This window comes from Epinephelus moara, chromosome 21, assembly GCF_006386435.1.
Source record: "Epinephelus moara isolate mb chromosome 21, YSFRI_EMoa_1.0, whole genome shotgun sequence".
Taxonomy (NCBI): Eukaryota; Metazoa; Chordata; class Actinopteri; order Perciformes; family Serranidae; genus Epinephelus; species Epinephelus moara.
The window spans coordinates 17,029,306-17,041,278 of NC_065526.1; the positions used below are offsets into that span (position 1 = coordinate 17,029,306).

The following is an 11,973-nucleotide window of genomic DNA, read 5'->3' on the forward strand; positions in this document are numbered from 1 at the left end:
ATAGTGAGTTTACAGTGTCCTTTTGTCCCAGAGGCATCCCAGGGAAGATCTCTTTTCATCCCTAACATATTTCTTTTATTGTCCCCAGGATGGGAGGACACAGGACAATTGCGTTTCCTAAGATAGCAAAAGCATAGTCCCTCCTACTCTGCCTTACTTTATCTCTGATTGGCTTACCCTGACACTCTTACCTGACCCTAACCTGTCCCATTCCTCTTGCCTAAACCTTACCACTCCAACCAATGAAGGCAACGAGTACAAGCCAATCAAAAGTAAAGTAGGGTGGGTCATGCCTTCGCTATCCTAAGTAACACAAATTTGCGGATGGGACGCCATTATGGTGTGTTCCATTTGTACTATGAAGTTGGAATTTCCAAGTTCCCGGTTGGGAATTTCAACAGGAACGCCCCCTAAAATTGTATTTCTGACTCAGAAAGTCGGAGGAATCTCACCAACCCCAACCTCAAAATCCAATGTGGCATCATCTATCATCATGGACATGTTGATACACTATTTGAATGTGTAAAACACAGTGTACTGTCCATCCATCCATTCATCCATTTTCATCCGCTTATCCAGGACCGGGTCATGGTGGCAGCAGGCCAAGCAAAGCACCCCACACGTCCTTCTCCCCAGCAATGCTTTCCACCTCCTTCTGGGGGACCCTGAGGCATTCCCAGGCCAGATGGGATATGTAATCCCTCCAGCTTGTTCTGGGTCTGCCTCGGGGCCTCCTACCAGTGGGACGTGCCCGGAACACGTCTAACGGGAGGCGCCCAGGAGGCATCCTGATCAGATGCCTGAACCACCTCCACTGACCCCTTTCGACGCAAAGGAGCAGCGGCTCTACTCCGAGCTCCCTCTGGATGTCTGAGTGTGATGTGATGTTATCAACTGGTATTGCTAACTAGGTTAGAACTGGTACTGTTGACACCATCTTGGTTATTAGACTTGTTGGACTGGAATGTGGTCAACTTAGGTGCGACGGCACTCCCAACTTTCACGTCCAACTTCTGGGGTAAACTGAATGCAGAATTAGCCTGCGCCAATATGTTGCGACACAACCATGATTCCGGATACCAAGATGGCATCTCTTCATTTGAATGGAGTTGCTCTCTTGGCACATACCCCCAAAAAAGTTTCGAGCTTCTGGGTTTTCTTCCACGGTATGCGGCCCACTGAATATGCAAAGCAGTGTTTTCTCCTGGTGGCCCGCCTGTGAGTTCCCGCTCGCCTCATAAACTTTACGTTGTGATGATGTCACAGATTTTTAAATTTAAGCTCTCAGCTTGAGGAGAGTTTTACAACTGTAAAACCAACAAAATTCATAATACAAAGAGTCGCAATTGACCTTCTTTGTAGCTCGAGGTGTCCTTTCAAGTTTTACAGATGTCTCTTTTAAAATGGCGGTCTATGGGGAAATTTTTTTTGGGTTGCAGGGGATTTTTTTGCAGCATACAGCAAGTGGCCACTGGGGAAAACTGGAAGCAAGGCTGGACTGCGTTCCTGAGGGTCTGGACACAACAGAAAAACATCGGCCACTGCCATCTGTGAAAGTCATCTAATTTGCCGACAGGCCGACGGCAGTCAACAAGGCGAATATCAGCCAATGCCCATGTTGGGCCAATAAACCAGTGCGTCTTTTGTGAAACTGAAACAGATCAACTGAAAGTCAATACACAATTATGTGATGTAAAAAAGGAGCGGTTCTGGAAATCGTGATGAAGCTGAAACTCCGCTTTGAGGTTTTCTCCCATGACCTGAATATTTAATAAGGAGAGAAAAAAAATCTATTTTCGACATAATCAATCCCTTCTTTGACTCCACAAAGAGAAAGCGCAGAATACAAGACGTGACATGACAAAACCATAAACATTCTGCTTTGTAGTCGGCACACTCCGATGAAGTCTGACAGCAAAACAAGGCGGAATGGATGGATGTGTAAACAGCCATGATTCATAGCAGGCCTTCAAAGCCACAATGGTGTGTACATGTGTGTGTGTGTGTGTGTGTGTGTGTGTTGTTATGCATCTACATGTGCATATGTCATGTGCGTGTAAGTGTGTCCATGTCTCCGGGGAGCTGCAACACAAGGTCTCATGTGCGTGACACACATGGTTGGTTTGTGTGTGTGTGAGTTAACTGTATAGTCTCCTTGTTGGAGCAGAACTCAGAGTTCCTCTGAGTCACAGGCAGTGTGACACTGGCGGGAGCGGGGGTGAGGACAGCACAGACCGCCGAGTTTTTCTGTGTTATTTGTGGGACAGCTGACTGAGAGGAGTGGGTGAGAAGGAGGGAAGAGGCTCAGGCTGGACTTTCAGATGTAGGGCTAATGATTGTTGTCGTTATCGATTAATCATCTCCAAATAACAGTTTCATTGTCTGGTCCATAAAATGTCAGAAAAAAAAAGAATAGTGTCCATTAAAATGTCTGAGAGCCCAAAGGGATGTTTCCATGAAAACATTAATTGGCAATTTTCTTATAATTAATTTATCCCATAACTCTTTTTTAAGAGAAAAAACACCCCAAAACATTTGCTTAAGCTTTTCAAATGTGCATATATACTGCTTTTTTAACAGATATGACAGCAAACTTTTCACTTTGTGTCTGATGTCTCATAAAGAGAATGACTGATTACTGATAATTTGAGAAAACTGCTGGCAGATTAATTGATAATGAACATAATGGTTTCAGCTATTCAAACTGCTCACTTTGTTAGAGCAACAACAACTTGATAAACTACGTTAACAATTAATCAGTTATAAAAAAATATTGTCAAAGTATTAATTCAGTGTAACTTTTTAATTGCCCAAATGTTTGGCCTCAGTACCCATTCTCAATCCTATTTTCATTTCTGCACTGAAGGCTCATTTACTTTTCCTCTAATTATATATTTATTAACTTGAGTCTAATTTTGCCAATTTTAGTTATTGTAAGACTGCATCACATTATACAAGAGAAGAAGATATAATTGTTATAAGTTACACATATTTCAGGATTTTGCTGGAAAAACATGTTTATATTCTGCAAATTAAGCACCCACTGCAAGATATATTAACAAAAGTAGGACTGCAACTAATAATTGTTTAATTAAAAAATTCTAATAATAATTAATAATAATTTTTCCAAATAATCAATTAATCATTGACCTAAAAGATGTCAGAAAATAATTAAAAATGCAAATTAAGATTTTCCAAATTCCAAGAAAACTTCTTTTTTAAATCTTGTATTGTCCAAGATATGTAATTGAGAGGGATATTAAACTGAGAGTGTTTTTTTTTTTTTCAATCGATAACTCCTCGGTGTATAAAATGAAAGAAAGTAGTGAAACTGCAATTTCCCTGAGCCCGAGAGGACAACTTCAAATTGCTTGTTTTTTCCAAATGAACCGTCCGAACCCAAAAGATGTTCAATTTAGAAAGATGAAAAATTATATAATAAAAGCAGCAAATTCACTTTTTCCACATATTGCAAATGTTTGCAATTTTCCTTAATAGCTTACTTTAACAATGAATCAATAATCAGTACTGTAACAAATTCATTTTCTGTTTATCAACTGTGATAGAGGAGGGTATTCTTTTTTGGATTAGCTGAAATATGTCTGCAGCATCGACAACTATCATGAACCAATTAATAAATGTATTTCCTTACACTTTAATCATATATTCACTGATATAAATAATAACTTTGCTTAAATAAATTACCAAATGTGACAAAATAATTATTTAAACTAGAGATTAAACAATTCATATCACAATTGTAGTGAATAAAATTATCCCTATTATCAATATTCTTGCTGTATTCTTAAATATGCTGAAAATGTTAAAAAAAAAAGTACTGCTATACACACTGCAATTATTTTTTACTTTAATACTGAAAACCACAAATTAAAATAGCAGCACTATGCACATTGTGTTTTCATAAAAAATGTAAATAATTAACAAAGCCAATAAATTATGTAAACATATGAATACCATATGAAATGTGCATTAACATTACAGATGGCTCCATGTGGCCATGCATCTGAGAGACTATGTTTGGTTGATCCTTGACAGTACAGATACAGTCAGTCTTTATGGAAACACCTGAAAAACATCACATCCCTTCACACCGAGGGGGAAAACAAAGCATTTGAGTTGCTGTGTGGCTTTCTGCACGTCCAATAAACTTAAAAATTCAAAGTTAAAGGGTATTTATCAACCTGGACCCTATTTTCCATATTATGTTTTTGTGTCTAAGTGACTAATGGGAAAACAGTTTTTCAAATTGGGCCAGTATTGAGCGAGAGCAGCGACCAGGCTGCAATGTGCCGACTCAGGGCATGTTAGCACCGTTACTGTGTCTGTTTTCGCCACTGACAGGCTCAGATTGATATTATAGTATATACATTATAGAAAGGATCCCTACAGAGACCTACCTTTTTTGTGAGAGAGTAAGATCCTTTTTATTTAACCAGAAACAGCCCTGAAATCACCGTTGCAGAACCCACCAGACTCCATTTAAATAAACAGTAATTTCATCATCGTAAAACACACTTCATTAAGTCAACAAAAACAAATCCATCTTAATTTGTCTTTCCACTGTTCCAACAGTCACCAGCTCTGGTTTGGTTGAAATTAACCCTTAATCACCCAGTTAGATGTGAAATTATGCTGTCTCCATGCAAATTAATGCTTATTTAAATGGAGTCTGGTGGGTGAGGTGATGGAGATTTCGGAGCTGTTTCTAGCTAAACAAAAAGGATCTAACACTTTATCCAAACAGTGTTCGATGTTTAGCCACTGGTAAACAAGTTGTGAGTATCAAAGGACCTGTAGCGTGATGACGTCATAGCACATCATCAAAACATAAGCTAATGGCGTTGAGTCACGTTAGCGCTGCTATACTGAAACACGAGTGAAGTTGATTAAAACATGCTAGTCTATTAATTATCTATCTATCTACCTATCTATCATTTAAATAGCAAATATAGTAGTGTCTTTTATGTGAGTTTACAAACTGCAGCATGTGTGCGGCCCCTAATTTCCAGGGCTGGTACCTGCGGTTATTCCACAGGCTAGTTAATAACATGTCGGGCAGGAAATCCAAAGTGTGGGATCATTTTGAGAAGGTGAAGGACGAACCCAAGGTGATATGTAAACTCATCTTCATTGGTCGACTACAAACATGACGTATCATCTGAAACATGGAAGTAGCTACATGCCCATTAGCCCACAGCGTCATTAACAGGCGGCTCGCTCAGAGTGTGACGTGCACTTGTAGATAAAATATAGACCTATATTAATGAAGGTTCATTAGTACGGTTTTGTATTTCTCTGTAATGTAGCACAGTGTTAACAATGTTACTGATACTATTCTTTCTCACATCTTCAACTCAAACCATTGTGTTGCCCCGCCCAAAATATATGATTTAATAATTAAATTAATATCGTAAACATGCGGCGACTAATAGTCGACTAACGGCCCTAAATGACGACTATTGGTCGACTAGGACAATTCTTAGTCAGGGGCAGCCTTAAAAAAAGCCCTGGCACAATATACAAGGTCCTCAGCCAGTATTAAAAATGCAGACGTGCGGTTATATGCCATCAAGTCTACTTAATTTAAAAGATATTAAAACAAGCTCATCAATATCATCGATTCATCATCTATGCAAACAAGAAGCCGTATATCACTTAAAGATAAACTGCTTTTAAGACCATCAACGTGGCATCGATTCACCAGCAGCATTAAGTAGCCTCATCCAGCCAAACTGTTACAGTAAGTAGACTTCCTCACAGTGCAGCCATGCAGGAAAACATATCTCATTGAATGTAAATGACATGTAATAGCCCCCACGCTGCTGGAAATGTACTGTGTGACACCTCATTTCTCATCCTGCCTTTGTTCAGCATTTTGTGTAGGAGGCGGTGGTCTGAACTGAAAACTCTGATCAGTAATGTATTCTGCAGTCGCACAAAGACTCTCTAATACACTGAAGCAAACCTATCCAAAGGTCTGCTGTGTGACAGTTTTCCACCAGGAGTTTGTGCATTGGAAAGCCTGTCAGCATCAGTCAGTCACGTCAAGCAGAGACACTATGCCTGTCTCCAGGCGTTATATTGCACATTTAATCTCTATCACTCAGCAAGTGTGCGCCTCGGGGTGTTTCACAGAGAGTAAAACATTCCGATAACCCAGAGGTGTCGTGAATGACTGTCTGTGTGTGTGTGTGTGTTCCTCTCTCAGCTTTGATACAAACAGAAAGTAATCTTCTCTGTCAGAGGTGTTGCGGCACGCACCTCCCGCCAAGCTTACCCTGAGGAAGGAATCGAGCGCTCCGTTCTCCATGAATTCTGTGATGATGAGGACGGGGCAGCTCCGCGTCAGGACGCCCTCCAGCCGGATCACGTTGGGGTGGTCAAACTGGCCCATGATGGAGGCCTCGGCGAGGAAGTCTCGCCTCTGGCGCTCGGTGTAGCCGGCTTTCAGCGTTTTAATCGCCACCACCATCTCCCTGCGGCCGGGCTGCTTGAGACGACCACGGCACACCTCTCCAAATTCACCTGGATTGGAGAATGAGGTGGGGGGGGGGGGGAGGTGAGGGTGATGGGGGAAGAGGGGGTGGAGGGGGAGTGCAGGGAGAGGGAACGTTACTGGTCGGACTCGGGAGTGAAGGAGCTGATTTGAGAGAGTTGAGGGTCGGCTTCAACTGTGGGAGAGGATTAGAAGAGAGAAGAGGAAAGGACGGGAGGTCAGGGGTCAAAGATGTTGGGGAGAGAGGGAGTGAGCCGAATCGATCGAGTGTGCGACCTGGGAGCGGTGGAGGGAGACAGAGGACGGGCGAGGAACTTGGGGGTTCTGCATTTGGTGCCTGAGCACGAGTGTTTACAAGGAGGAGAGAAAGAGAAAGAAAAGGAGGAAGGTTGAACAAGCAGGAGCAGACTGTCATTTGAGGTGAAGCTAGGACACAACATGCTGCCGGAGAGAAAAAACACACAGAGAGGGAAGAGCTACAGAGAAGATTTTCACTTCAATCCTCCCCACCAGCAGCTCTCATGCACACTCTGTGAATCCTTTTCTCCCCAAGAGGACTCTCTTCCAGAGCAGACCTCGGGGCTTGATGGCACACTCCTGCTCAAATGAATGATTAATAAACCTGAATCCCTCTCCGTCCTCTTGGACAAAAACAACAGCGCTGTTTACCTGCACCGATGACTTCTTCTATTTTCACGCAGGAAATGTCTATCTCTTTAGCAAACTCGTGGATGGCATCGTTGGGGTCCTCGTAGGTGAAAGGGTCGATGTATACTTTGACTCCTGGAGAAACTGAGAGAGAAAACATCACAGTGAGGTCAGCATCGTACCTGCCTGGGTACTATAGCTGGAATTAATGTCACAATGTCAACAGGAAAACGTTATTACATGGCAAAAAATACTTTAAAAATCGAAATGATGCCCGATTATCATTAAATGAATAGTTCTGAGAAATGGTTTGCTTTCCTGTGGAGAGTGAGATTAGAGGGTTGATACCGCTCTCATGTCTTTATGATAAATGTAACAGCCAAAGCCAGGCGACAGTTAGCTTATCTCAGCATTAAGACTGGGAGCAGGAGGAAACAGCTTCTCCAAATCTCATTTTTTAACATGTTTTATCTCATTTGTTTATTCCGCACAAAAACTTGAGGTGTAAAAACAACAATTTGTGTTTCTGTGGGAGGTTACATGTGGGACTATTTCATGGCTGGGTGCTGTCACTTCCTGGAATCTCCGCTGGTTGGCTGGAAAATTACAGGTGCCATGCCATTGTTCCGACAGCCCATTATTCCCAAACCCCAACAGTCGGAGAAGTGTCCCGTCGGATCGAAAGCCCATTTCTCCGACAACCTGTTATCCCAAAAACAAACGCCCGTTGCTCCAAAAATAGGGAACACACTCCCTACAGTTGGAAGATTCATGGGCTGCGATCAGTCGGCCCTGCATCCTAATGTTTCACATCCACCTTCCTCAGTTCATTGGGAGCATCTGTGTGTATATATGGCTGCTGCAACTCACGTTCAGTAACTGAATGGCTGCTCAAAACATGAGACCTCCGATCTGACAATCACTTATGTGCGTTAATGAAATAACTTGAGTCGCTTGACATGCACCTCCCCAGAAATGTAACTACACCTCACGGCGACGCAGACCTCCTGTCTTTTCTGTAAGCTGAAACCATTTCCCTCAGTGGAAACAAAGCTTTGATTTACTTTAATTTCACAGATAAGAAACAATACATTGTGAAGCCAATAAAGCCTCCAAATAGCATTTTAAGTCTTGTGTGTGATTTATCCTGGCTTCATATGAGCAGAGGAAATCTCCACTTGTCGCTAGGCTAATTTATACAATGTAAAATGCCATAGGCTTGTGCTAATAACGTTAGCATGTTGTGTTTGTTTTGAATACATGTTTAGTACAAGACAGTTGTTTTGTCAGTGAACCTTGTGAGCTGTAATGGCGCCAAATTTTGTAACGTTACCTTTGTTAAATGTTGCTGCTGTTCCTGGCTTCATATGAGAAGAGGAAAAGTCCGCTAGCTGCTAGGCTAATTTATACAATGTAAAATGCCATAGGCTTGTGCTAATAATGTTAGCATGTTGTATTTGTGGGGAAAATGTGTCCAGATAAAGACAAGTGTTTGTTTGTGAATGCTGCGAGTTATAGTGAAGCTGATTTGTGTACTTGTGTTTGAAACTGTTGCTATTGAGCCATGTTTAATGTGTGTTTTGAATCAACTAATGGCACAACCCTCATGAGAAGGCCATGTTAAGTGTTTTGTGGCGAAGACTGCAATAAAGCCATTGTTGGTGAATGACACCCAAACGCCTCGCTATCTTTCCTTCAACAGAGTGGTCCAGACTGCAAGAAACTAGTTACCAGCTAATAACAAGCCAACTGGACAGTTTGGTATCCATTTTTTCTGTTTCCACTGTGAGAAGTTGTGGATGGTACCAATGGAACCGTTCTGTACCGTCCGCATTTTTGGTCCCCCCTCTGTTGGGGTACCTAGCACACAGATCTATGGTACTAAAAGGTGGAGCTGTGAACACTGCAGTCTGTTGATTGGTCAATAGAGGACGGTCACTCGGCTCAGGGCTGAGTTGTGGCTGGTTTTGAGGCTCATGTAACCAATGTTCATACTGTGGAGAGTTTTATTAGTAAACTGTAACTATAAATTAAAGGATGTTTTGCTGCCTCTCACAGCAGCTGGAGTCTGAGAAAAAATAACTTAATTCACTGGGCCGACTGCCGGCGACATTTAAGGTGGAACGTTAACTTGTAATGTTACTCAGTGCATGAGTTGACGACATAAATCCATCAACACACCTTAAATATTCCATATGACAACTTTGACCACCACTTAAGTTTTTATATGACTTCACTCAGAGAAAAAAAACGTTGCGGAGCGTCGTTCCTGTGGGCTCCAGCAACACTAAACCCCTGAGCTTGCCTGAGAAGGACAAAATGCACAAACCCACTATTTTTAAATATCCCATGGAGAGAGACTTTCACTGCAGCCTGTTTTATTTTGTGCTGAAAATGTCGGCGTACAGCCTCGTTCTGTGGACGATAAACGACGTGCAGACTTCCATCTGTGTCACCGGTAATGAGGAAATACAGTGTGTGCTGGACGGAGCAGTGAGTGACAACAACACCGCCCACATTTAAGAGTTTTGTTTGCAGTGGAAACACTAGGGTCTAGGTACCATGTCTGAAGGGTTACTTCTGTTTCCAAAGGTATTATACTGAAAGTGTTTGGTGGTAACAAGGCTTAAATGAGCCAGAGTTTGACATAAAAGCTAATTTTCAGCTTTTGTCAGGTCCAAATGTTGAAATTACATGTTAAAAACATCAAATCTCCCAAAGCTCACGTTATCAGGAGTGTCGTGACAAGCATCAGACAGACAACATGGTGAGGATCTCCTCTGTGCAAATAGGGAAATGGTTCCCTGACTCAATCAGGTGATTGGATAATTGATTGAATCAGTTGGTTAACTGTACTGGCATGACCAAAGCTTTCCCAAGCTGAACACACAAACTCACTGTATTGCTGCAGTTTCTCAGTGTACTCCAGCTCCGAGCCGCTGCGCTGCTTCCTGTAAACAAGCAGCAAATAAACAAAGTCACATTCACATAATCAGTCTTGACCCTTTGCAGGTACAGCGAATGAAACTAATATCTAACTTGGCTATCAGATGAAACCACAGACTGCCACGGAAGGAACTCACAGGGCAGCTCTGTTTTTTTTTCTTCTCTCTCCCAGCTCCTGATTGAAGCTAAAGAGTAAGTATACACCCTTTGAAAGCATGTTAAAATTTAATGAGCCCCTTTGTTCAGAGTCTAACTAACAAAATGAAACATGTAGTTCAGGCTGTCAGTAATAAAAATCAAACACTTACTTAAGACAGACTACAGCGATAACCACCAAGGCTACGATGACCACCAGACCCGCGGAGGCCGAGCCGATGATGAGAGGCAGCTGGTCCTGCACCGACTTCTGAGGGTCACCTGGAGCAAACACCGCACACAGACACAAAGGAGTCAATAACAGACGAAATCCTTCTTAAGAGATTAAAGGGTAGCCTGTGCTGAAAGTATAATGGCTGCCAATTAAGGCGGCCATAAAAACTACTAAGCTTGAACCCTTATTAAGGAAACTGTAGCAGCACATCATCAGGAGCAGACTGTAAAGCAGGAGGGAGGGTGAGCGTACTGTGGAGGCTGGTGCTGAAATCCATGGGGTTGCTGTAGCGTCCGTATCCAGCAACAGTGCGAGCTCTGACCTGCACCACGTAGGGCGTGGCGGCCCTCAGCCCCTCCACCTTGGCTGAGCTGTGCTGGGATGTTACGGTGTGGGACATGGCCTGGCCCTGAAGTGAAACAAAGAACCGTTAGAGCAGAGAGTTTCCTGATGACTTTCAGATGAGGAATTTTCTGCAGAAGAAGAAATAACAATGTTTATCTCACAAATTAAAAGTTGAATTCACTATTGTTCACTTTAACACACTCAGAGGTTTTGCTGCTCCAGCTTTTCTCCCTCTGGTAAGACCCATGTTAGCTAACCTTATTGCACTGTAACCGAAAGAGTGATGCTGCATTCAGGTGCTACACGGATGGTCCTATTTCCAAAGTTGGAAAGTGTTCTTCCAACTTCGATGTTCAGGAGCTTTTAAGTCCTAATGTGGAAACAACATGAACGCCACAACACAGATGTGTTGTAGTTCATTGCTCAGAGATGTTGCTATCCAAGTATGGTCAAACAGTTTGAACTGGAACATTCCCTAAAACCACAAAAATCGCTTTACCGTTGTTTTCAGAATTAATGCTAATAAACACCTTTTCTAACTTTGCAGGTTCACTCTATGTTGATACCAACTAAGGGTCACAACCATATACCATATTACTACTTACACGTTAGCAAGAACTTAAATGCCAAACATGATTTAATAAAAACATTTCTTAACATCAACCAAACATTTACTTTCGTCTGTCATGTTTCTGTACAATATGACATCAACTCGGAAAGTCATAAACCCCAAATTTTCGCCAACTTTCCGAGTTGTTGTTCTGATTTGAGTGTGCGTTCATGTGATTTCCACAGTTGGGAACTCATTTATCCGATTATTCCAACACCACATGACTGCAGGGCAAGTATGCTGACTTAACCTCTCATCTTGCGCTTCATTTTAGCGGCACGGTGGTGCCGTGGTTAGCATGTTCTTCTTGTGTCAGTGTGGGTTTTTTCCAGGTACTCCGGATTCCTCCCACAGTCCAAAGACATGCAGGTTAATTGGTGACTCTAAATTGTCCGTAGGTGTGAATGGTTGTCTGTCTCTTTAGTCCCTTTTACACTGCCAGATTTTTGGCGAATGTTGGGCCGTTTTGCCGGCAAGCTGCGAGCGTTTAGACACACAGAGCCGGATTGGCGAGTTGATCCGAGGTGCCCAATTTTC

General features: G+C 42.4%; 1 protein-coding gene across 2 annotated transcripts in view; it reads right to left on the reverse strand.

Annotated features, from left to right (window-relative positions):
- Nucleotides 1–11,973, reverse strand: part of LOC126383009 (ephrin type-B receptor 3-like) — a 52,240-nt gene that overhangs the window by 10,778 nt on the left and 29,489 nt on the right. For both annotated transcript variants that reach the window (XM_050033356.1, XM_050033357.1), the window contains exons 7-11: nt 10,734–10,890; nt 10,420–10,528; nt 10,064–10,116; nt 7,187–7,309; nt 6,299–6,546 (exon numbers count right to left, since the gene is read on the reverse strand). In XM_050033356.1, the coding sequence (XP_049889313.1) occupies nt 6,299–6,546; nt 7,187–7,309; nt 10,064–10,116; nt 10,420–10,528; nt 10,734–10,890 (690 nt within the window). The remainder of the gene's footprint in view (nt 1–6,298; nt 6,547–7,186; nt 7,310–10,063; nt 10,117–10,419; nt 10,529–10,733; nt 10,891–11,973) is intronic.